The 26,550-nt window shown below is 38.5% G+C and overlaps 2 protein-coding genes across 44 annotated transcripts in view; one reads left to right on the forward strand and one right to left on the reverse strand.

Moving 5' to 3' along the window:
• Positions 1-26,550, forward strand: part of ABI2 (abl interactor 2) — a 130,966-nt gene that overhangs the window by 94,866 nt on the left and 9,550 nt on the right. For 9 of the 43 annotated variants that reach the window (XM_019799558.2, XM_034655003.1, XM_034655013.1 and 6 more), the window contains 3 exons: positions 2,821-2,907; positions 6,517-6,690; positions 14,970-19,482. In XM_019799558.2, the coding sequence (XP_019655117.1) occupies positions 2,821-2,907; positions 6,517-6,690; positions 14,970-15,145 (437 nt within the window). In that variant the 3' untranslated portion in view covers positions 15,146-19,482. Of the gene's footprint in view, positions 1-2,820; positions 2,908-6,516; positions 6,691-14,969; positions 19,485-26,550 lie in introns of those variants that run through there. The other 34 variants (XM_034655000.1, XM_019799566.2, XM_019799560.2 and 31 more) reach the window with 12 other exon arrangements.
• Positions 19,962-26,538, reverse strand: LOC117796630 (ras-associated and pleckstrin homology domains-containing protein 1-like; the record flags this gene model as incomplete). Its single annotated transcript, XM_034644915.1, has 1 exon — positions 19,962-26,538. A coding segment is annotated over one exon (993 nt), but the record flags the coding sequence as incomplete, so codon positions are not given.

Consider the following 26,550-nt stretch of genomic DNA (forward strand, 5'->3'; position numbering starts at 1 on the left):
GTGTGTAGAACTTAAGATCTGTCTATAAACTCCAGTCATTTGGTGAGGCCATCTCTTCACATTAACATCGTTAGTGTATGTTGTGAACCTAAAACTCCTGAATCTAAGTTTGGAGATCTTTCGGTCGTTGTAGGGAAAAGATCTTGTCATATGAAGAATCATCTGAGCTAAATGGAGTGAAAACAGTTGTTAACTTCTGCTCTTCCCTGTTCACGACATGCTTAGGACTAGAACTGAATATTACAGATAATTCTTCTCATCAAAATTCTGCTTAAATCTCCTAGAATGGTTCATTTTCAGCTCAGCTCTAAGGAAAATAAATCTAGTCTAAGTAGGATATTCTGGTTCACAGGAGTTCTAGTCAAATAAAAACGCAGTCCAGAAAGAAAATGGTGTGGTATCTGAATTAATTTGGACCATCACATTAAAATTTTGCCCTGGGGGAAAAAAGTAGCATTTGGGATGACCTTTGTAAACTCCATTTGGAACTGAATTTTTTGAACATGGTCTGGCTTTGAGAAAAATCTAACTTGTTTTGTTACAAAGTAAATCTGTTGTAGAAAGATTCGGGATTGGTTTTTACCTGGGCCGCTCTTGGTGGACTTCTTAAAACCATATGGTTTCAGATTTTACTTTCAGAACTAGAAAAGAAATAGAACATACTCACCTTAAAAAATAATACACTTGATCTTCCTACAGAAAGACTGTTCTGAGTTAAGCACCTAATCATTCTGGTTTAGCTGAGCATCAGAAGGTCATTTAAAAAAAAAGTTGGATGAGAAACAGTGACTGAAGTGGGGGAATTTCCTATTTTTCTATTATAGGAGAGGTTGGGACTGGTGCTAACAGAAGAGGAACATTTTCATCTTATTCGATGTGAACATACACCCAATAAATACTTTTCCAGAATGCCAGTTGCTGTCTGCTGCTCTTTCTCTTTTATCAGCTTTGTCTCTGCTACTTCTGTGTTCATTATGTCTTCTTCCTTCAAGTTTGAAAACAACAGGGTGTTGGGAACATATCAACAATTGTCCCAAGCCTCTGTGAGGGGAGACATGGCACCAAAAGGTTTACTACCAAGAAGTATGACTTTAGGGAAAAACCTAATCAAAAGGTAACCTTTTAAAGAAAGGTACCCATTTCTAGGGTTATTCTACTCTGTCCCTCACATCTGGATACTCTTCAGTATTAACTAATACCTTAACTCTTGTCTATATATTATATATATTCCTTAGTTACCAAGTGGTACTTTTTTCACACCAAGTTCTCTTCTTTCCTTTGTGTTTATGCTGCCTTGATTTTTTTTGTGCCAGGTCCTGGGTTAGGCATTCTGCATGCATTAGTGTTTTTTTGTTTTTGTTTTTTGTTTGTTTTTTTAAAATCTTTGCAGCCACTCTGTAAAGCAAACCACTCTTTTTTATCACATTTATGGATTAGGTCCAAAGAAGTTATTACTAGGTGTTTAACAACAAGGAAATGGTGAATCAGATATTTGACACTGAGTAACTTTCAAGTCCAGTCTTTTACCACTAAGCACTTTTTCACCTAAGGTACTTTCCTATTTCATATCTATCCACCTGCTTTTCCAGGTTTGTATTTTTCCTCTGGGTTATTTTGTGCTAGCCATATAGAAACATTTCCAGTCCTGTGAACTTATGCTGTTTTATACCTCTCAGCCTTTGCCCCTTACTTGGTTCTCATCTTGTCTTTCTCCATTCTTGTCTGTTGAACTCCTTTTTTCTGGCGCCCATTCAGAGAGCATTTCTGTGTGGCCTTCCTTACCACTAACCCATTCCGGTGCCCTCACTACCAGCCCTCACGCCATCCCCATGCCGACTCTCCCAGCACAGCCACCTCCAGCAAATTGCTACAGACATTGCTGGGTTAAGGTTATTATTTTGTTTTGTAACCCCAATTAGAATGTGATCTCTTTGAGGGCAGTGACTCTTTTTCATCCTTTCAGTTGTATTAGTCTTAACTGTAATTTGGACTTAATAAAGGTGTTCTCTTTTTGTAAGATGATGCATACTATACTTTATACCTATTCCGAAGGAAACGATAACTGTAGAATTAATCTTGGGCGGTTGTTTGGCATGTACCTGGCTTATTTATTTACATATGTTAAACATTTGTTGTAGGCTAACTAGTGCTAGGCACTGTACCAGGTGTTTGCGATAGAGGGAAAGATACCTTGGGGAGGACAGAATGGTTTGAATGAGTCCAGTGTTTTGTATGAATTGGGATTATGAAAAATTGTAATGACACGGACCTCTCAGAATAGTTTTGATACCGGCCTCCTAGCAGAGTGCTTGCCACTTACTAGAAAGTCAGTAAATATGTAATTAATGAATGAAGAACCAATTAATTTGCTTGTTAATGAAGTAATGGAAAGTATAAATTTAGGTTGTTGGGATGCAGTGTTTTTTTTTTTTTTTTCTTCTGGTATTGATGAACATTTAAACTTGTAAACTTTAAGATCCTGAAAACAAAATTATTCATGATAACCTGCAGAAATTCTTTCTTTGAGAAGACAGGTGGTTAGTGATATGACAAGATCAGTTTGCCATTACATGTTAGAATAGATCTGTATATAATAAATGCTTCCTGTTGCAATTTTTAGAACTTTCTTTAAACTCCCCCTAATACGTTGTTTTTTGTGTTAATGTATTATCCCTCAAAAGAGGATCTTTAAGAAATAGCTTATAAAATATTTGTACGTAGTGTTTTCCCTCCTTATATGTTCGTTTTATTGTATTAGCCTTTCCTTTTAATGTAACTCGCCCTTACCCCTTACCCTCCACACCTTTTTTGTTTTTGCAGTATCTCTTGCTCCTCCTCCTCCCTCCATCCTACAGGTAACTCCTCAGTTACCTTTAATGGGATTTGTGGCCAGAGTCCAAGAAAATAGTAAGTTTACGTCTTCTTTATGCTGTAGATCAGATTATAGGCATAAAATGTCATTTATATATGATTGGCTGAATAGTCATTCATTCGCTGATACTTCACATATTTGGATATTATGAATAAGTCACTGGGTGAGCAGCTAGTGTGAATGATAAAATAATTAAGATGAAGTTTTCTGCTTTCAGATAACTTAAAATCTGGTCGTGAAGATAAGACAAAAATAAAACACATAAAAGAAAGACCACATCAAACCAAGGAGATGCCACTTAGTCACCAGATATCCCATCTTTTTGTCTGGGTTGCTCTAACAAGTAGGAGCCTAGTTTCCTATCACTGGAGTTGTAGGGTTTTGTGGCCGCTTCAGAATCTTCCTCTAGTCTTGTGATTCCAAGTGTAAAAATGGCAATGGCCATGCCGCGGTGGGTCTCGGAACCAAATTACCAGTCTGTCTCCCAAGAGGCCTCGTAGATTGGCAATGAATTTACATTGGCCTGTGGTCTGGGGTCGAGAAGTGCAGGATTAGATAACTAATTTTATTGACCCATTCAGTCCTCTCCTACGGAAGCATTAAGGAAGTTCAGGAGACTGATATCTACAAAGCAGGAGGCCTGCGTCACATTCAGTGAGGAATTGCTGTTACAGAGACCAGTGAACATAGTCTGAAACATAGAGGAATTCTCTTTTTGTGAGTGGTCTATACAAGGAGCCCACGTTACAATGATAAGGTTGCATGCTGGGCATGGATCTGAACTAGGGGAGTTGCATTAATGAAAGTCTTAATGCCGTCAGTATGAAGAAGTCCAGTGTATGCATCTCAGAACAGGGATGGCCTGACCAGAGGGTAGAAATATTTGCATGCTGTTGCTTAGGACTCCTGCTTCTTCGATGGGCATTGCTGATACTAGAATGTGAGCTCTTATGAGAGCAGAAATTTTTGTTGGTTCTATTGGCTGGCTGTTTCCCCAGCATTTAAAGAAGTATCTGACACAAAGCAGACACTTTAGTCCCTGCTTTTTTCGGGTTTTTTGTTTGTTTTTTTCTTGTGCTTCTATAGCTAACTAAATGTGCCCCCCTTTTATGGACACATTTCTTTGTTTTTTAACTGGTTATAATCCAGTCTTACTTGCCTGAGGGCTCAGTGTCTCTTTCAGGTGCCTTTGCATCTCTGCTAGCTTCTGAAAATAGTCTAACTCCTGCTTATTGGAAGGTAAACCAGGAGCACCTCCAATGTTTAGCAGTGTGATTGCCTTTTGGGATAGGCTTTTCTTTCTTTCCATAGTCATATATGTTTCTCACCTACAAGATTTGTATAAAAATAAGAAAACTTTGTATGTGAGGTGAGCTGTGGCTGATTTTATAGATACAGCAGGACTTCTGCATTCAAATGAATGTTGTTCTCTTCAAAACATCCACCTTGGAAAGATGTATACTTGTCTTCTAGAATTATCTTCATAGTTTTCAGGTATATTATTTTGAAGATACTCTGGTAGCAGATAGTCTGTAATAAGATCGATGTTTGGAAACACTCTGGAATTATTTGGAACCAGGTATACTGGGCTGACTAGTACAGCTATGATTCTATTATTCTTCTTAAAATCCTTCTATGGCTCCCCATTGCTCTTTGGATAGAATTCAAACTGTTGGAAGGCCCTTGCTGCTTAGTCCTCTTCAGCTTCCTCATGCCTCTTTCTACTGAACTTTGGCCAGTTCTCCGAAGGGTTCCTACTTTCTTACCTTTGTATTTTTTTTCCTTTACAGCTGACATGAAATATCCACCCTCACTCCATCCTATCCTCTAGCCATTAACTCTTACTTATTCTTCTGGTTCAGGAAGCCTTTCCTGACGTACGTAAGAGTTTTGGTCTATTGCTCTGTTTTCCATAGTGACTTAAAGCACTTACTGCACGTAATTATAAGTGAAAATTTGGTCGTCCATGTCTCTATGACTTTTGTCCACTGCTCTGTCCCAGTGCTGAGCATAGTAGCTAACCATCAGTTGATGTTTGTTGAATGAGTATTCATGAAACCTGACTTTAAAGTTTTTGAATTGATCTCATCCCATACTAGTGTATCTTTTAAGATAACAGGCACTGAAGTTCAAATTCCTGCTCTTCCACTTACTTAGTGTAGGACTACTTAATCTTGGAAAGCCAGTTTCCACATCCATAAAATGAGGATTAAAAACATACCTCCCAAGGTAAAGATTAAATGAAATAATGTATCAGAAAGTGCTAGCTGAGTAATTGGAACATTTTAAGTAAAAAATGGTAGCTTATGTCAGTCTCATTCAGCTAACACTGAGGCATTATAAGAAATGGTAAAAATGAGCAATGGCAGAATCTTTGAGTAATTTTGTAGTGTAATTTCTCAAGGTGATTGTTTTGAAAGACAGCGTTCCTTTGGATCTTTGTTTTTACGTAATTGTTTAATCTCTTTATCTTATAAATGCAAACAGGTTATACTGTTGATTCTTACCCCAACCATATGTAATTTGTCATAAAATATATGCTAAATCACATATCTATAGTTTTTATTTAAAACCCATTAGGAGTAAAAGAATCACTTTTAATGAGTAGTTTTGAAGTGCATCAAGCAGATAGTTTGGGAAGTAGATTGGCAGCAGGTGGAAGAGTACCGGAATCGGACAGAATATGATACTGGTGTGGCCAGTCCTCACCAGACACCAGCAGTCTTCTCAGATCCATTTGATTCCATCAGTAGCTTAGATGAAAGATAGAAAATAAACAGGATTGCTCGAGAATTTCACAGAAACAGTTCTGGTACCTCATAAATATTAATAAATAAAATTGGGCAGCTGATAAATACAGCTTTACTCAGTTTATTTTGTTGAGCTGTGCTCCATTAGGTACCAAGCATTTTGAAGCTTTGAGTTGCCTGAGTTTGGAGATAATCTTTTAGATGTTACTATATGCTGATATTTGAGCTGTGGAAGCAGATCTCTACAAGGAGAGATTTTTAAGTCACTCTTGGATATTTAGCTTGAGGAAATTCTGGATCATAAATGTCTGAATTAGTTGAAATTCTCTCTCTATATATAAAAAATAGCAAACACAAATATCTTCATGGATGAAGTTACCCAAAGTCTTGTGATTCCTATTCCACCAATTTGGTAATATGCTATTTTTAAAAAAATTCCTTGAAAGGAATATAGATTACTAATATGTGACTATTCATGAGTACATTCTAATTTATTATAAATTAAATATGCTTTTAAATGTCCAAATTATTAATATTTCTGATAACCACTACTCCTTGGATACAATATAAAACCAAACTGTATTTTACTTATCTCTTTCTTTGAAAAAGAGGATTGTGTATTAGCTTAAACAGGTTCCAAGAAGCTCATTTAATAATTACTGTTTTGGCTAAGCTTTATTCAACACCCATCAGCCCTGACCCAAAGGGAGGAGAAAGTCATGCTTGGAGATTTGAAACATTGTAGTTGGTGGGGAGCCTTCTCTTGCCCACTCATTTTTTGAAAGATCATTATTTTCAAGTCTAGATTTATATTCTATGTGTACAGAAGCTTGGATAGGAAATACTGAACTTTGCATAACATGTAGTTTTGTTATCAGCTTGATACATTCTTAGTTTCAGATACACCACCTCCACCACCACCTGTGGAAGAACCAGTCTTTGATGAGTCCCCCCCTCCACCTCCTCCCCCAGAAGATTATGAAGAGGAGGAAGCAGCTGTGGTTGAATATAGTGATCCTTATGCCGAAGAGGACCCACCGTGGGCTCCAAGGTCTTACTTGGAAAAGGGTAAGTTTCAGAGGGATATCTAGAGCGATGGGAAGACACCTCTACATAGAAATGGAATTTACTGGTACCGAAGAGAACCTTACTTATTTTTTTACTGATAGGTAAAGTTTTGCTTGCATAACCTATGCAACATCTTATTAATTTAGTTTACAAGGTTCATGATTTTTGAAAGTCACACTAGTAAAATTCTTTGAGTATCTGATTTTATATTGATGATTATTTATTCCTACTGAATGTGCTTTTTTATGAGTGGTTTCCATAAGATAAAAAAATTAAAAATAGGGTTTTTCTGGAATGCCTCAGGAAGAGGATGATTTTTCCAATTACTAGTTATTTTAGTGGTATTTTCTATCAGATATTTTAGGTTAAGCATCTGCATATGAAACTTTCTTCCAAACAATAATTATGGCTTCTCAGTTCCTTTGTGAAGTAGTAGTATTGGGCATTTTTTAAGTGAAACGTTTCTCTGAATGAAACTTTTCTGACATGACGCTTTTGGGATACAGGCTTCAACAAGACTAGCTCAGAAAAAAAAATGTATGCTATCTTAAATTTTCTGTTAAGGAAATCAAAGCTACTAACTCACTGGTTTTAAAAATTGACCACATTAAAATCACCTGGGGAGTTTACCCTAACAAATAGTGGACTTCCACTTTTGGCCAAGGTAAAGCAACAGTAATCAGATTTACCTTCCCTCCTAAAGCAGGAGTGAATCCAGAAAAAACTATAAAAAATAATAATTTTCAGATATTGGACAATAGGCAGTTGTAGACTATGACCCCATGAAGAAGGAAGTCAAACAAAGTAAACCTTTGATTGTCCTAGCTTGCTAACTGGGGGAAATTTCTGGGCCACAGTGCAAGGAGGTGGAACCCAAACAGAGCCTGGAGATCTCACTGGATAGACAAGGTAGAGATCAGAGTCTTGGGAGGCCACAGAGAAGAAATAGTTACACAAAGACAGAGGACAGAGCTCTCAGATCTGCAGAAGGGTCCCTTGAGTCTTTGTTGAATACTAATTTGTACATCTGTGTGAAAAAACTGCCTGAGATTGGAGAAAGAAAACCAGAGAGAAGTATGCAAAAAAAAATTATTAGAATTAACAAGCCTGGGAGTAGTTCATGCTCCTGAACCAGCCAGAATAGAAAGACCTTGCAATACACAAGGCATAGAGAAGAGGCCTCAAAACTGGGTCCCCTTAGTGATGGGGCCAAATTCGCCTAACACTAAAGGTTGTCCTGGACTGCCCTAACCAATGCTTACATGCAGACCTTGAAAGCATCCAACTGATTTCAAGTAACTTAATTGATTTTCAGAACAAAATCCAACATTGTTCAAAAAGAGTAAAAAAATCTAGGGCACCAAAAAGTTAGATCCACAGTGTCCAGCATCCAATCAAAAATTCCAAGGCATGTAAAAAAAAAGCAGGAAAATATAACTCATAACTAAAAGAAGTCAGTCAATAGAAACAGAGCTAGAAATGACTGAGATGGTGGAATTACCAAACAAGGGTATTATATAGCTATTACAAATGCCCCATGTGTCCAAGAAAGTAAAAGAAAACATAAGCACAGAGAAAAGCAGAGTATCTTTTAAAAAAGAGAGAAACCCACATAGAATTTCTAGAGGTGAAAAATAACAGTATTTGAAGTGACACTTCAGAAAAGATCATCAACTTGGATGATACAACAATAAAAACTACCCAAAAAGAGACCTGGAGAGAAACCAAACACAGAGCAACAGATATCAAGTAGTCTTCATTTGTAGAAATATCTTTTTTTTTTTTAAAGATTTTTAAAAAATTTATTTATTCGAGAGAGCAAGAGAGCACAAGAAGGGGGAGCAGCAGAGGGAGAAGCAGACTGTCCCGCTGAGCAGGGAGCCTGACGTGGGGCTCGATCCTAGGACCCTGAGATCATGACCTGAGCTGAAGGCAGACACTTTACTGACTGAACCACCCAGGCATCCCAGAGTATATTATCCAATATATAGAAAATCCTACAAGGAATCCACAAAGAAGCTGGTAGAACCAGAAAGCAAGCTTAGCAAGATTGTAAGCTACAAAGTCATTGTGCAAAATTAGTTGAATTTAATTAGTTTATTTTTTAGAAGATTTTATTTGAGAGAGAGAGAGAGATAGTGACAGAGATAGAGCATGAGCAGAGAGGAGAGGGAGAAACAGGCTCCTCACTGAGCAGGGAGCCCGATGTGGGGCTAGATCCCAGGATCCTGGGACCATGACCTGAGCTGAAGGCACATGCTTAACCGACTGAGCCACCCAGGTGCCCCAGATTAATTGGGTTTTAATATATGAGCAAGAAACACTTGGTGATTGAAACGTATAAAACTGTACCTTTTGTAGTAACATCAAAAATATGAAACACTTAAGGATAAATTTAATAAAATATATGTAAGACCTATATGATGAAAACAGAAATTAATAAAGGCCTTAAATAAATCAAGATATATTATGCCCTTTGATCATTATTGTTCAATAATTGGTTTTCTCCAAATTGATCTGTAAATTGAACGCAATTTCAGTAAAAATTCCAGGAGCCATTCTTATAGAAATTGACAAGGGGATTCTAATAGTTATATGGAAATATAAGAGATCTAGTAGAATCAAAACAGTTTTTGTTTTTTTTTTTTAAAGAGTAATGCTGGAGGATTTAAACTAAGGCTACAGTATTTGGGATGGTGTGATGCTGATATAAGTACAGAAATATATATCAGTAGAATATAGACTCTAGAAAAAGATCCACACACATTGTATAACAAAGCTGTCAAGGTAATTCAGTGGGGAAAGGTAGTGTTTTCAACAAATGTGCTATAACAGTTGGCTATCCGTCCTTTGGGGAGCTTACATTAACAAATAGTGGACTTCCATTTCTGGCCAAGGTAGAGCAACAGTCATCAGATTTACCCTAAAACCATTAGGAATGAATCCAGAAAAATTTGAATGGTGAAATAAAGGTAAAAAAATTAACGTTCATGTACTTTCTACCCTTACTTTACCATACACAAAAATTAACTTGAAATGTATTTTAGACCTAATGTACGACCTAAACTATACAACTTCTGGAGAAGAATATAGGAGAAAATCTTTGTGTACTGGGATTAGGAAAAAAAATTTTAGAGAGCACATAAAAACATGACCCTTGAAAGAAAAAATTGATAGATTGAATTTCGTTAAACTTTTCTTCTTCAAAGATTCCATAAAGAAAATGACAAGGCAAGCCTAGACTGGGAAGAATTTTTGCAAAATAACTCTTAAGTAAGGAGGCAAACAACTTGTAGAAAAAAAATTTGAACACACTTCACCAATTAGATGCATGAATTGCAGATAAGCACATGAGAAGATGCTTAACCTTATTAGTCATTAGGGAAATGCGGATTAAAGCCACAGTGAACCAAACTAAATCCCACTACATACCCTCTAGAATGGCTACAGTTAGAAACCCTGACAATACCAAGTCTTGGAGCAAATGTGGTGAAACTGGAGCTCTTAGGCTTTGCCGGTGAGAGTATAGCGTGTTTCAGCTATTGTGACAAACAGCTGTCAGTTTCTTAGGAAATAGATACTTGCCAAGCTGATCTGGCAATCCCTTCCTACAAATTTACCTAAGAGGAATGAAGATCTATGTTCATGCAAAGACTTGAACTCAAATGTTCATAATTGCTTTTATTCATAATAGCTAAAACCTGGAAACAATGCACACGTCATTCAACTAATGAATTTGCATAAACTAGTTGTGGGCTATCCATCCATTCAATGGAATACTGTTCAGCAAAGAAAAGGAACAAACTTAGTGATAAAAGCAACAGTATGGATGGATTTCAAGCATTATAGTAATGAGGGAATATACTGAAGACTCATACTTCATGATACCATTTAAATGAAATGTAAACGATCAGTGGTTTCCAGGGACCAATACTGGTGGGTGAGGAAATTTACATAGGGGCAAAAGGAAACTTTGGGGTGGTGGTTATGTTCTATATGATGATTGTGGTGGTGGTGATGATGTATTTGTCATGTATACAGTCTATACATTTGTCAAAACTTATTGAACTCTGCATGTATGTGGTTGTATTTTGTGTCTAAATTACATCTTAATAAAGCTGTTTTTAAGGAAAAAAAAAAATAAGCCCAAAGCCCTACAGTAGTAGGGTATGGCTTCGGCCATTGACATGTTTTACAAATTCCCTACCTGATTTTGACACTGTCCTAGATAAAATGATGACAGTTTTCAGCTCTGAAAAACCAGTTCAGTTATTCCTTAAGAGAAAAGCACAATGAAAGAAAGGTTTTGCTTTCTAAAAATGTACTCTTCAGTGAATATGTTAAAATCTGGAGAAATTTGTAAGAGAGGAAAGTGAGTTGTTTTCGGTCCAAGTAACTCTTTTAGAGTTTAAAAGAGTATGCCTGAATTGTTCTCTAAGATGTTTTTCAAAGTTTGATTTATCTGTTAAGTTCAGATCTTTTAAAACATGAAAATCAAGTAAGCTCTTTCTTACTCTTTCTAGCAAAACAAAAAGAACCAACCGTGCTTTGCTTGTGGTTGCTTTTTTGTTTGTGCATCAGTGTTAAGGCTGCTGTGTTATAACTCATTTTGTTCTCTTGGACTGTAGGGCCTGGCTTTTAACCCTGCCTGCATTTTAGAGTCACCTAGGCAGCATGTAATGTGTCTGCACCTCCAGTCCTAAGAAACCAGAATCCATGGGCATGCATCCCAGGCATCAGAATTTTTTTTTTAAATTTTTTATTATGTCAGTCACCGTACAGTACATCCTTAGTTTTTGATGTAAAGTTCCATGATTCATTGTTTGCGTATAACACCCAGTGCTCCGTGCAATATGTGCCCTCCTTAATACCCATCACCGGCCTATCCCAATTCCCCACCCCCCTCCCCTCTGAAGCCCTCAGTTTGTTTCCCAGAGTCCATAGTGACTATGGACTCAGGCATCAGCATTTGTTAAAGTTTTTCTGTAATTCCAAGGTTGAGAACCATTGCCGTAGGAGGTGGTTATCTTAACCTTTGATTACTGCCCATAGTAGTCAAATGGAGATAATGTGTATATGTAAGTGTCTCGATTTAACTTGGGTAAAGAACAGGTATTTTTATGTATTTATTATGTGCTTGGCATAATGCAAGCGTTACTGCATATGTAAGGAAATTAGTCTCCCCTTTTTTGCAAACTAGGAAATTGAGGTTCAGAAATAATTTATATAACAGAAAATGTGTTACAAAAAAGACAGTATATAATAGTCATTAATGATAATAAAAGAAGCTAACATTTATATAATGTTTATTTATCATAAACAAGGCCCGGGGCTATATCTTATATGTACACTGCTTCATTCAATATAACAGTGTTATATTGTTTTAAGGTGTTAGCACTATTGTAATTCCCATTATACACAGTTGAGTAAAAAGAAGCTTAGGAAAGTTAATTATGTTCTGTAAACTTACAAGTGCTAGAGCTGGAATTTGAACTAGGTGGTATAACCCTAGAGCCCACATTCTTAACCGCTGTCCTAAGCTTGATCTCAGACCTGGGATTGAGTCTTTGCTGTACTTTTTATTAGCGTTAAATTCTTCATGGCAAACCTCAACTTATTTGTCAGTGCCCATTTTATATCCCTTCCTTCCATCAAGCCATCCGTTCTTGTGTTCTTCCAGCTCAACGATGTAACTTCTTGGTAGAAGTATAAACAATGTATAGTAACTTATCAGATAACACTTCTGTCCTCACAGGACTATGATAGTCTGTTGTTCACCTTTGTATCTCAGAAATCAGTATGGATGCTCCATTAATGATTGTCAAAAAGGAATAGTGCCATTAATTGTATCTGGGGATTCCAGAAAGCTGCTCAGAGGACATGGCATTTGTGGTGTGTCTTGAATGATGAGTTAGGAGTTTCTCAGGCAAAGAAGAAAGATAAGAAGGGCCATCCAGGCAGAGGGAATCCTCAGAGTGATAGGTCATGGCGGTTTGGGATATGGTGAGTAGTGTCACATGTAACATGGTGGGTTGTAGAGAGAGGGTGGGATATGAGTGTAGTAAGGGAAGTAAGTTGTAGTTAGTAGTGGGAAGCCTTGAATACCAGCCTGAGCTGTGTGCATTTTTTTTTAATCTAATGGTAAAGGGAAATTGTGGAATATTTTTAAGCAGGTTAATAATAAGTTCCCATGAACTTATATTTTAACTTTTCTGTTTTTTTAAGATAACCTGGTAATAGTGTAGAGTACATTAGGCAGTAAGAAAAATAGGAATTGGGAAGACCAGGATGGATAACTTCCTAAGCAAGAGATGAGGGCCTCAACTGAGGCCACAGTGCTGAGAATGTTGTTCACATAAATAAGAAGATGCAAATGGAAGTGTTTTTCAAGTGGCACTGTCACTCAATTTTTTTTAACTCTTTTGAGAGTTATCTTCCAAAAATCAAATAATGTTTTGCCTTAAAAAATTATGTTCAATCATGTCTCAGCTGATAACTCCAGTATAGTATTTCTTAAGTTTTGTTAAAAGCAAAGGAATGGAAGTAACTTGCAAACAGGTTGGGTTGATGAGTCGAGTCATTCTTTCTTAATACCGCACTGTATTTTGAATTGTCCATTTGGCACCCATAGCTGTTTTGTACTTCGATAGTCCATAATTAAGGATAAATAGGAAAGGAGAATTTTTATGACTGATGTCTGATTGAAGATGTCTCCAGCAGACCAGTTTTACAAAGCCATATATTATAAAATTTTTTTAAATTCCAGTATAGTTAACATACAGTGCTATATTAACTTCCGGTGTAAGGAAGTAGTATTTTTAAAGTTGAGAATCTAGAAAATGTGTCTATAAAATTATGTCACTCATATTGCTTAGAAAATCTTTAGGTATGAAGTGATAGGTATATTCTTAAAGACTGCCGCCCTGACTAGGGCAGTGACTGGTGATAATGGAGAAAAGTGTTTGGCTTTGAGAGATTTAGGAGGTAGAATTATCAGGACTTGAGGGATATTATCCTCCTAATTACTTGCAGTGGGTTTGCATTTCCAGAAGCATCAAGAATGTTATCAACTCAAAAACTAAAAGATACTAGGTTGACCAGAACTACTAAGTACTCTACATATCTTGTATTCTCTTACATTTAGTTAAACTTCTGTGTCATCTAATTGTATTGAGGTGTTTGGTTATATTTTGAGAAGTACACACTACAAACTCTTCCTAGGCTTCTCTAAAGTATTTTCTGGTATCCTTAATAGATTACTATAATGGCAAATATTCAGAGATTAAGAAAGCCATTTAATTTTTACTAAAGCAGGCCAGAAACAAAAATTAACTAGGGCAAGTCACACTAAATCTTATTAAGTCCCTGTTGTAGTTTGGTTTTCTTATTTATGTGAGGATTATGTTTGCATGAGACACTAACAAAGTCAGTATATACTTATCAGCATGACAGCTCGATGGAGATTTTACTGAGTGGAATTCTGAGTGGTATAATAAGGGTACAGAGGATCCTTTTACAAAAATAAATCTTCATGTGGAGTTGAGCAAGTTATTATAAGGTATCCCAATTTAACTAAACTGTTGAGGTCTAATGATTAGCAACCAGAATTTGTCTCAGATGTTATTACCAAGTTATTTAAGCAGTGAAAATTACAGGAGAGCAGACAGGTATCTGTTTTCTTAACCCTTCTGGCCCGTCATTGTGGATGTTACATGGGCATAATGCAGCCTGTGTTTTGAAAGAACATGTATAGCTGACTCCCGTTATTGACACATAGAACTCGCGGGAATTCAGCTACTTCCTCTACTTCGTGAATAGGTATAGGCTCTAGAAAGTTGGAGATGTAAATCCGCTATTCCCTTGTTCTCATTTTCTTACTTGCCTTTTATGGTGCATTTTACTGCACTAGTATAGTTCGCATGTTTAAAGATACGTGTTTTACGATGTGGTGCTTCGACACGCGCTCAGCTGAGGTAGCAGCCATCGTCCCGATTCTGGGATTGTGCATCCTTCTTCAGTAAGGTATTTTCCCATAGGCTCTTGAAGGGTAAGCTTGACTAAATGTGATTTTTTTTTCTTTTTTGCCTTTTATACTGTTTTGATCCTACCCTCTCCAAGGTGGGATTCCATTGTATATAACTGGGTATTAGAAAAAAATTAATCAGTGTTTAGAAAGTCATTGAAGTGCTGCAGCAGTTGCGAAAGGATGGATATTCATTTATTTGTTTCTTTCTGGGGATGTTATTCTTTTCACATTCTTTTTTTTTTCCCCCCTCTAGTTGTGGCAATTTATGATTATACAAAAGACAAGGAAGATGAGCTGTCCTTTCAGGAAGGAGCCATTATTTATGTCATCAAGAAGAATGATGATGGTTGGTATGAGGGAGTTATGAATGGAGTGACTGGGCTCTTTCCTGGGAATTATGTTGAGTCTATCATGCATTATTCTGAGTAAAGCTCAGCAGGGCTGTGTTTCCCTCACAGGAATAGTCAGGTCTTCCCAGATTATCAAAAGGCCCTGGGGATTCCCCTCCAGTGAAATGAAGGAAGGATACAAATGACACAAACTACTTATGTTTTTTTTGGTTTATTCCCCAGTATTAAAAAAGCAAGCTGAATCTGAACTAATGGATCTTTCTGCCATTATTTGTACTACGCTGAGCTGTTTGGATGAAAATAGAGTGACCATTTCTAAATATGTCAGAGGCATAACAGCATATAACTCTGTAAAACAAATCAGGTTAAGACTGATTCAGAAAATCTGGGATCTTTCTCAGGAATACTGTACACCCTAGGGATTTCTCCTCCTGCAGAATCATGGCATTGGATGTTCTGCAGTGCCTGTGCTACGGGGTCAGCCTCGTGGCCCTAGTGCCGGACCCTAGCCCCACACTTTCTTCCACTTGTATGAGGAGGAGCAAACTAGTATTTAAATATCATCCTTCACCATTTTTATAACTATTTCGATGGCTTATTTCCTCTTAACCCTGTAAATTCTGCATTCTCTCAGCACTTGAGTGCACAAATGAGTTAATGCTGCTGACTTGCATCCCTTCATGTTTTTCAGTTTGTAGATTGAGGATGATGAAATGAGTCCCCAAACATTCTGGGGGTGGTTCACAATTGCTGGTTTGATTTTGACATGCTGCTGCATGCGACTGCACTGCCACTGGTGGCTTGTGGGCCCAGACGTGTGGCCACCTGAAGTAGGCGTGTGAAGCTAGACGTGAGGTTCCTGAGGTTCTGGAGAGAATGTTCTGCTCATAGGCATCCTAGACCACTGCTTTGGGCAGTTTCCAGGAGTAGAATCTTGGAGGTCAGACCAGCTATTTCTTTACTTCTTTCACTATTTAGGAAAACATTCTTTTTTGGAAAAGAGCAGTTATTTTCAAGTCTCTTGACAGTCACTGGGAATCAAAGGCTTGCTCCTGTGCTCCCTGATTTTTAATGGTCAGTGTCAGATGCTGCTGAGTTTACTCATTTAGTTCTAGGAAAGGTAAACACTCTCCCAATTTTGTGATTGGCTTTTGAAGTTGCTGCTCTTGGTAAGAATTTGAACCTTGTATCTCAGACTAAGAATAGTGGGATAAGAGGGCCACATACTCACCCAATTACATAGATAAAAATTAAGGTAACTTTGAGTGAAACAATAACAAGTGTTTTTTCCTGTCTGTACAAGTTATAGCTTCACATTCAGTGGAGTCTGTAAGGCAGTTGGCTTTTTTAATCATCACTTCTTTAATCAGTGTAAGAAATACTGGAAAAGTCCAGGAGGGGTTGCTGTTCAGCAGCTGGATACTGTGGTGAGGACCCAGCTCACAGGCCCAGAGCTGCCATGGGTTTGTCCTCGTCCCAGGGACTTCGCCAGGTAATTTCCCGGTGCTGGGTCAAAAGGGGCGAGGCGATCACTACATTTATTTCAAATGAAGGCCTTGCATAGGAGAGTGTAGGTAGAGGAATTTGACTGAAAAATGAACAGGTGCACTAGCGTACGAGGGAATTCAGATGGTGTAAGCAGAAGTTAATATTCCACTTGTAGATCTGTTTTCTGAGCACAAAACTCCATCACCATTTAACAGACCCAGATACAGAGTTCCCTTATCAAGACTTTTTGTTTTAAAGTTACAAGGGTTTTCCCCCACACATTGCAAGTTAGTTGTTTTGCTTTTAGATTTAACATTTTGAATTTAGTGTTAACTTGCCTCCACTTCTTGCTTTTGTTAGGTCATCTTGACATTCTTTATGCCCTGTTTTCCTTTAAAGTAATGGCCCTGAGTGTCCTCTGAGCCTTCAGGTTCATTATGAACCAAGACACTCTACCTGGATAGGTTAAACTCTTCTTAGTGTTGGTGTATAACTAGGAAAACTGTTTTGAAATTTAGATGTGTTCCAGTTTTTACTTAAATAGCTTTGTGCTGAGAAACCTTAGTGGATTTTTAAGGCAAGAGGGTATTTTGAAATCCTATAAAGTATTCAGAGCTCAGACCTACGGAAGCAGAGATGATAATTGTGCAAAGAAGTTGGTGGTGGTCAGCTTGCCTTTTGGACCCCTGCTGGACTGTGGCGTGTAGAAGACCTGAAGCAGAGGGGCTCCATGGGTCAGCTGACTTTTTCTATATTATTTAGTACTGATGTATACAGTTGTTTTAAAAACACCTGTTGGATTTTCTGCATATTTTAAATTTTTGTACAGTTTTGAATTCTATATATTGTCTTGGAAGGATGCTATGTAATGATGATGGGCCAGCCCTACAGTAATTGGAGACTTTTAATGTATGTAATATTTCATAGATTGCATGCTATTAATAGTCTGTGAAGGTAGTAGTTCTTGATTTATCGTAAGTTCCCCCCCGTTTATCTTTTTATGAACTACAGGATGGTAGTAGGAATTCCAAATGAATGCAGAAATCTTACAGGATACATAATATTGTGGAAAAGATGATCCAAGTCTAAAATCTGCTGACTTGTAAGCAACCATTTTAACAGGATAGAGGGAATCTAATGGGAGAAGGGATTGTTTTTTCCTTCTGAAGTGCTGCTTTTCCTTAAAAAAATAAAAGTGACTTAGTTACCCCCCTCCTTTTGGTACTACTATTTGAAAGGCCATGGGGAGATGAATGAAAATACACTTTCTTATTGACCTTATGGCCGAGGCAATAAATCAAAAACCAAAATAGTGTCAAGATCTAGACCTGAGAGACTCAGCCTGCGGTATTGGAGTAAATATGAATCTTTTAAGATGTCTCATTCAGTATTCTCCATTTTTTTGGCTACTTGCTTTCTATTTCCCTCTGGGGCACCTGCTGTTCCCATCTTAGGGTTGGCAAGGGCCTGCTTCTTTTGCTCTGTTCCTAGAAGTCACTAGGTGAGACATTCTTATCCCTCCCTTTCTTCCCCCTCCCCTCCTGCTGCTGCTGTTCCTTTCCCCTGCGAGACAGAAGGTTTATGCATCTTTACGGTGATGTTGTGATGGAGCTGTGCTCCCTAACAGTCTTTTTTCTGCTTTCGAGAGGCATCAAAATGATGGCAGTTTGCTTTTATCCTTTTGTGTTCATTTTCTTTTAGCAGGTACTTTTCTGCATTAAGCTGTTCCTTTATTTTTTTTTTTATTACGTTTTCTCCTCGGTGGAGAGAGCATGACATGTCCTGAAGGCCACCTTTCCCTTGGAAAAGGGTTTGATGGAGGAATTGGCAGGTGACTGCCAAGTCTTCGAAAAGAATGGGGATCTGAATCACTTCCCATCTGTTCACTTCTGAACTTCTTTGGCCAGAAACTCCTGACTGGTGTTAAGGTGATGATTTCCCTCACATGATATTTACTTAGAATCATAGAATTTTAGAGCTACATGAGATTTAAAAAAATTTTAGTTCATTTTCATTTTAACTGATGAGGTTAGAGGTTTCATTTCAGGTAACAGCTAATTAACAACAGAATTCCTGACTCAACACCTGTATTCTTTCTACAGCTGTCTTAATATGCTGTAGGTTTCTTTTAAAATTATGAGTGTTGCTTGATGTCTTCAGGAGGATACTTGAAAAGATAGGCTGTTTCGATAAATAGCATCAGTATTCAAACTGTTTAAAGGAGTGCACTAAGCACAACTTAATTAGTGAATATAATCTTCATGTTAACCCTTCACTACACTCAGTACTATGTAGCAAAAATAGGTCACCTGATTTCAGCACTGGCAGGAGCACAGCAAACAGCCTTATTTGAGAGCGCCTTATAAAATAGTTCTTAAACAGAGGCATTGTGCTCATAACCTTATGTTTACTTTATGCCTGTTTCTTGAGAATTTCATAATTCTTAAAAAGAATTCACAAGTAAAACGATAGGGCCTAGCTGTGTATAAATGATCCTTGAGATTTTTTTTGTAAAAAACACAAAAACAAAAAGCTTATTTTCACATTACAATGGGAATGTCTTTTGCAACTTCAGAATTCTATGGAAAAGCAGTTTTTCATATTTTGTGTCCGTGCATCTTTTTTCTTAAAATGGTTTACAAAAAAGAATGTTAAACAAACAACTTGTGATCTGGCCAGTTGTATTTTTAAGCTCCTGCAGGGAGGATTGGTGTCCTGAGTTGAACAGAAATCAATCATGCAGGAAAACTTGAGGGAGCAAGTCTGTTGCCAGTAATGTTTCTTGTGTGTGCCATTAAGCCACCTCCAGCTGAGTGGGGGAATATTCACTTTTTAATTTCAAAATTGTATTTGAAATTGTTGCTGTGTACTAAGAACTTGACCTAAATAAAATTCTACAAAGTATGAAAAGTCCAAATGTCTTGTGACTGTTTTTATGCAAGTAACCAAAGAGGTTACTAAGGTGGTAAATCGAAGTGTATAGAAGAATCCTTTCCTGTTGCTCTAACGTTAACATGAGGGTTTTCTGATCACTTGCCCCTAAATGCAATTCTTTTAATAAAAAGCTTTTTTTTTTTTTTGCCCTCGTTTGACAAACGATAGTGATTTATAAATACACATTTATACATACCTTGACATGGCAGGCCAACACGGAATTGTGATACCAAAGCTTTGAAACAACAAGCATCCCTTTTTGGATTTGGTTGTACTTTGTTTAAAGAAAAAAAAAATCTTAGTTTAAATAGCCAAAGCTTTCTCTCTCCTCTGTTGGTACAAACTGAAGGTTAACCAGTTGAGCATATCAAGTTGGAGTTAAATTTACCTTCCCACTTAATTTGTTCTTACTGCACATCTTGTTTGTTCATGGGCACCCCAATATAAACAGCAAAAACCAAATTTAAACCATGTTTAAATGAAATCTATGTATTCTTTTTATTAAGGATTGGGTAAGCTGACATAATGAAAACACAGAACTGAAAACAAATTTACACTGACTGTATGACTACTGTCCTAAGCCATTACAATAGTTCACCGACAGTAACTAGTAATTTGGAAAATAACTTAATCCAGCAGAACAACAAAAAAAAAATCATCAGTAGTACTGAATATATCTCTCTCATATATATATATATCTATATATCTATATATAGGTTTGCACAATCAGGGGGCAAGGCACATAATGAAATGAGAGCGTACATTTAAGCAGAAGAAAATAGCAACAAAGCTGAAAGAAAAATTGTAACTTCACCTTTACCGAGCTGTGCATAATCATAATCTTGAATAATGTTCTCTACCGGGTACTTTATAATGCAGTTCCTTTTGCCGCCTTTTTCATGCTTTAAAAAACTATATTCCTACATTGTATCTATCTATTTATGGCAAAGCTCCCACAGCCTAGGTATCAGTGTAAGCCTTGACTCCATTTTGTCAAGAAATGGGAAAAGGAGCAATCCCAGTTAAATATGTGCAACTTTCCTTTAAAACAGTAAACAATGTTTTTACAACATTTAGCACAAGCTGATGATATTGTAAATGTACATTTCTATAAAAGGAGTTCACTAGTGGCTAATGATAAAATTAAGCAAAATCATTTGAAACATTCCAGTTAATGCTTATTTTCTAGGAGGGATTATTTACAAGTAGAAAAAAAATATATAGGAAGTAGGAATCATGAAAAATGGCAGTTTTTGGTATTAGGTTACAATAAATCTGACAAACAATGGACAGTTGCCAAAATGCAAAGACTTTCTGTAAGTGCTGCAAGCACGTTCTGCCTAAGAAGAGGTTGAGGCTTCAACAGTTAAGAGCTTGGTATTAATAGCCACCCATCATCAACATGGTCACTTCTGAGCTTAGCCATCTGTTAATATGTAGTATTTGCCATCACCCTGACTCGACTCACTTCTCTAAATGTCTTTGGTACAAAGCAGCCAGACCCCATTCAGGTAGATGAAGCCATCTCTTGTGAGACAGACACTTTCTCTGTTTGTTTCTGCGCAAACTACAAATACTCATCTTCCTTCTCTTTCATTAGCACCTCAAAGTTTGCTTGTTGGATTTTTTTTTTTTTAAATGCTATTCCTCCAAAAGAGTTCAAGGCACTGGGGATTGTAGCAGATAGTGTCTTCTCTTCAACAAAGGGCAAACAAACTGGAGATTTTTTTCCCTTATGTGTTTATCAAGTATATTGTTTTTTACTTAGCAACTTTATTCTACAGCTAAATTTCTGGTTCCCTTTACATATAGACCTTCTGAGGGCACAGTAAGAAGAGAGCAGTGTTTAGTTGGAGGGATACACTGGTAAAAGTGTAGAATTGTTCTATTGAATTTTTAAAGGAAAATCTTAAAAGACAGTGGGATATTTAATTGTACTTGGATCTCTCTGTGCATCAAATCTCAACTTGGTGAGTGAGCACATATTTCTATAGGGTTAGGGATAACCCACTTTATATAAATGATGTAAAGTGTATAAAGCAAAAGTCAAAAGTGCCAAAAGGTACTGGCAACCTAAAAGGAAGTTTTAGAAGTAGACATCCTCTCATCAAGTGTATAAATCCAAATTATTATACCTACTGTACTTAAAACAAGTCATTACACCTATAATCATACAGGGCCATCCAGGTTTAACTGGTCTAAACTTGAATAAAATTGGAGACATTGTATCAGTTGTAATTTGTTAGTTCTGAAGGTATATGAAAAAATTAACATAAAACCAGGGGAAAAGTTTTTTTGTTTAAATTCACCTCATGTTCGTAACAAATTGCTTTTAGCTGAGGAAAAAAGGTGACAAAGGGTTCTGTTGGTGGCTTGATAGTCAAATAAAACCAGTCCATACCACTACCTGACACTTTTTCCCCCAGGCTATGTTGTAAGCTTACAGCCTTGACCCAAGCTTACTGGGGGCTGCATTCTCCCAAGAGAGCAGCTCCTGAAACTAACAAACAGGATGCACGGCTCCTATTAATGTTGATCTCAGGCTTGTCACTGTATTGGAGTTACTCATGGTCTCCCAATTTTGTTTAAACTTTCTTGATAAACTCAGCATTGTTTTTAGTGGCAAGTAAACTTTCATGGAGTGAGGACTTCCAAGATAGTTCACAGCCCTTAGCAGAGAGTATGCCGTCGGTGGGAAGGAGCACCTTGCTGTTAGAGGGCTGTAAAACACCATCACGTCCGCGTTACTTGGACATAGTCTGATGAAAACTGTTTCCTGTAATTTTTAAGTCACCAAACTTTCTCATCTTAAAAAGTCCCAGAAATTAAAAAAATCCAATTGACAGTTAAGTGGGTACCTATAAAAGCTGTAAGAATACCTTTCCTAAGGGAAAATTATAGCAGCTAAAGAAAATGTATTTTAGTAAAAGCCCAGCTGAATAAAATTTCAATACAGAATAGTCTAGCATTTATATTCTTACCTAGAACCTGTGTCATTTGTTTTATTAACAGGATAGGCTCTGTTGCCCTTCAGAGTTAGTACCAAAACTTGAAGCATAGGGTGATCCAATTCTGAAATTCTCTATGGTAGAAGTTAGGGGTGTCACTAATTAACCAAGTCACTAGCTGAAGCAGGCACCTGTTTGCACTGCCCTCAACAGCACATGACTCACTTTTCAGCACAGCCAAGTTAGCTGTCCAGATTTTCTTCTCTGACCAAAAGCAGATACGTGGGGTTGGAGGAGCTGCTGAGCAGAAGGCAGTGGAAGAAGGCACAGTCCTAGTGTCCTCTGGCAGTAGGTGTTCTCCAATAATGCACCAGAGAAAAGTTACAAAAATAACAGAGTAGTCTCAAAAGAACCCCACAGAACTACATCCCAACAAAAATCCAAATTTAAGGACACCCCACTAAGGAGTAAAAAGCTAGAAGTATAATCTTATGTATTATTTTGTGTTTTTTTGATTCAGTGTTTCACATAAAGGGGGACAAAGTTGATTAACAGCCTTTTCTGTCCTTGGAGAAACCTAAAGGAAAACAACCTGTTGTAGACAACCCATTGGAGTGGGGTAGAAATGACATAGTTCCTTCTCTGGCCCTGCTGTCTTCTTGGTGCCATAAGCGTTCTAAAGGATGTCTGCTCTTCCAGGAAAGTGGTACGCTGGAAGCATCGGTTTGGATGGCTGTCAGGACTGACAAGCCAAGAAGTCCTAGGGAACCCCACTCTGACTAAAGCAACGCTGTATCTTAAGGCTCAAATCATGGGTGAAAGAAGACTGAGGGAATATCCTTGTTTCCCCCCGCCAGGAAAGTTGAAGTCCACCTTCACATAAAATAAAGACCATCACCACCACAAAAACCCTAGTGATGAATATTTCTATCATTGGATTCGTATCAATCACCCTACCTGACAAAGAAGGGTGATCCTTAGAACCTAAAGCCGCAGGCAAAACTGTGGGAAATTACTTCACTCCTAAACTACAGCAGAGCTTTGCCATCTGTACTCAACCATTACCGAAATCGCTGCGCAAGCTTAGATTAACAATGCAGACCGTCTTAAAGGTCACTTCATAAGCCTAAGAATATCAAGCACACAAAACTTTGAGAACAAATGAAAAGATCCAAAAAGTATCTTTTAAAGAAGCAGGGCTTTAAAAAATGCACACTGGTACACAGTGTTATTGCTCTCTAAGCACATGAATTGCTGAACAATATCCTAGAGATCTAGGCAATGGAGAGGTGCCACTTCGGACTCTCTATGATGCAATCCTTTCTTGGAGGTGGGTTTATAGAGTATCTTGTGTATATAGTACGTTTGCTTATTCTTACATTATTTACGATCTCTGCCCCACTGCAATGACATCACTTTTTCCTTACGGGACAATGTCAAAGATTTCTGCAGTTTGCACTGGTAATCCTTATTCACGACAGGTAGAGACTTTCATTACAAGATGTGCTCATTTACCACTGCTGGGATGGCTAGTTTTTATTGTTTACGAGCAGCTCTGAGATTGCATTTTATTTGTAATGGTCACTTTATCATAAACTGATGAGACTACGTATTTCTCTCATATACCAAGGAAAATTCACAGGATAAAAAAAAAAAGGATTAAGCGCAGTGTGAAGCACACAGAATTGCAGTGTCATTAGAGCAATGATTCCATTTTATACCAAACTGCACATGCATAATATGTAAGTTCACTCACTGGACTCGGACTACACTACTCCCTCAGGACACCTGGGAACCTGGACAATCTCCACGACCAGGCTTCGGCAAGCAAGAACCCTAGTGTGTGCCAGTAGCGGAGGATGAAATGGTCAAAAACCTCACTTTTCCCCTCCCTCTGGGATAGTCCCATACTTAACGAATTCTTTGTTGTACACTACAGTCCATACACACCTAATGATACCTGCACAGGGGGCAGTTCTGTTCTTTCCTAATCACCCATCCTAGAGCCACACACAGGACGCATTTCAGAAGGTAATTCTGTCTTTTGTACTGATGCACTGTATTGGACACAGGGTGTGTATATTAGATATAGCAATTGTCCGCAGATCTCTACTATCAACACCTACCTAAAGCACACACTATAAGATAACTGGTGACCCAAAGACATACTGGGATGGAGCATTCCAGGGGTACTGTGTCAGATATTCTCTTACGACAAATCAAAACAGGAATCACGAAGCCAAGCTTGATGAGGCTTCGCAAAGCTCACGAATAAACTTCCAACAGTACAAAAAGAACTATCTGGGATTACAGTACTAAATTGTCCAGAGAGCTTACCTGTGACAGAACACATCAGATACAGGTGGGATCGTGGTGGCACCACTGCAACTAGAATGGTTCAGTTACATCATGTGTTTACTTCCTTTGCACAACCACGGACGGACACACACCCGTGGAAACTTCCCCATACTGTGCTAGTGACCCACCCGTGATGCTGACAGTTTCCTGATTTAAAGTGCCCCTTCGTGTGTAAGTAATGAAGCGTCAGCCAAGCAGTTCGAACTTCAGCTAACCGGGGAATAAACACAAAAGCCCCATCGATACACCATTCTGTTGTCTTCCCAAACTGAGAAACAGCACATAATACATCTATTCCTTAATATATAATACACAACATGCACAGATAGGCTGCACATGGACACTTAGAAAATGCCATCTAAGTCAGTCATTAGAAGTTTTGGTCCAATCCACATGATAAGTAACAGAAATCATAAGGGACAGGACACACATCCCCTTCCATGCCTCTTCCACCTGAAATACACAACCCATTTTCAGATTAGGAGAGAAAAGGAATAAATAGACTCACTCTCAGCTATATATATACATATACACATACACATATGTATACATATATATACATATACATACACACACTACCTATAGATGTATAGCTCTGTGTGTCCACGCACACGCACACACATATAGCTGGATACTACCTGAATAACAACATCATACTAGGAGGCTCTGAACACCAGAACTCATGGGTGATCAGGTGAGCTGATTGTAGAACTGATTACAGATACCATGAAAATAAATCCTATGGTAGCTACTACCAGTCTCTTGAGAGCTTGGTGTTCTGGTCTCTTTTGGGGGGAGCGGGAGGGGGTCCTCTCCGCAACGTTGCATAGCCCGATATATGACTACCTCCGTAACTGGCTTTCTGCTGGTCAGAAAGCAGTTCCGGGGGGGGCGGCGGCAATGCCATGTCATCCATGGTGGCTGTGGGTTCTGCTCTGGACACGCGGGAGGAGGAGAGCGAGCCATGCCGGGTGATGGACTTGCGTTGCAGTGTCCTGTTGAGGTCAGCGAGGAATCCAGGCTGGACACTAAGGCTGGATTTGGGAGAGGTGGGCACTTGTGGCACAACTGTGGCCATTGCTGGCTGCTCAGAGATCTCTGCTTGAGTGAGGCGGGTGCTGTCATTCCGTTTGGGTCGTGTGGGTGGAGGAGCCTTCTTCGTGGATGTTTTGGACCATGGCTGTGGTTGAGGATTAACGACTGCCACTTTGGGAGAGGTGTTTCCCGAGAATACAGCTGGAATCTCTATGGGGGGCAGAGGAAGCTCTATTTCAGGTGGAGGGGGTGGAAAGTCGGAATCCGATGGAGGAGAAGGAAATTCTACTACAGAGTCCTTTCCACGCCCACTCAGGACAGATGCTTTTGTCGACACACACCCTTGTTGGAGAACTCCGGGAAGGTTAACTCCAGAAAGATTTAGTTTTCCCGGTTTGGGGGGCGCTGCTGGAGGTGTTGGGGTTTCTCTGCTGGGAGACCCTGAGGGTTCTGCTGGCGATGCAAACTTGCTCACTAGACTGTCTACTGAGGGTCTCTTAGGCTCAGGGTGCTCTGTGCAACTGCTGGACTTAATGCTGGAGTTTCGCTGTGGGGTTGGAGGAGGTTTCTTTGCCCCCGGGCTGGATGTCTTACAGGTCTTTTTGCCTGGAGATCCACTTTTGTCGGAGGCAGGAGAAGCTGTGGGTGTAGCTGTCAGTGGCGGTGGGGCCGGGGCCGGTGGGGCCGGGGCCGGTGGAGGCGGAGGAGGGGGAGGGAGGGG

This window comes from Ailuropoda melanoleuca, chromosome 2, assembly GCF_002007445.2.
Source record: "Ailuropoda melanoleuca isolate Jingjing chromosome 2, ASM200744v2, whole genome shotgun sequence".
In the NCBI taxonomy this organism is placed as follows: Eukaryota; Metazoa; Chordata; class Mammalia; order Carnivora; family Ursidae; genus Ailuropoda; species Ailuropoda melanoleuca.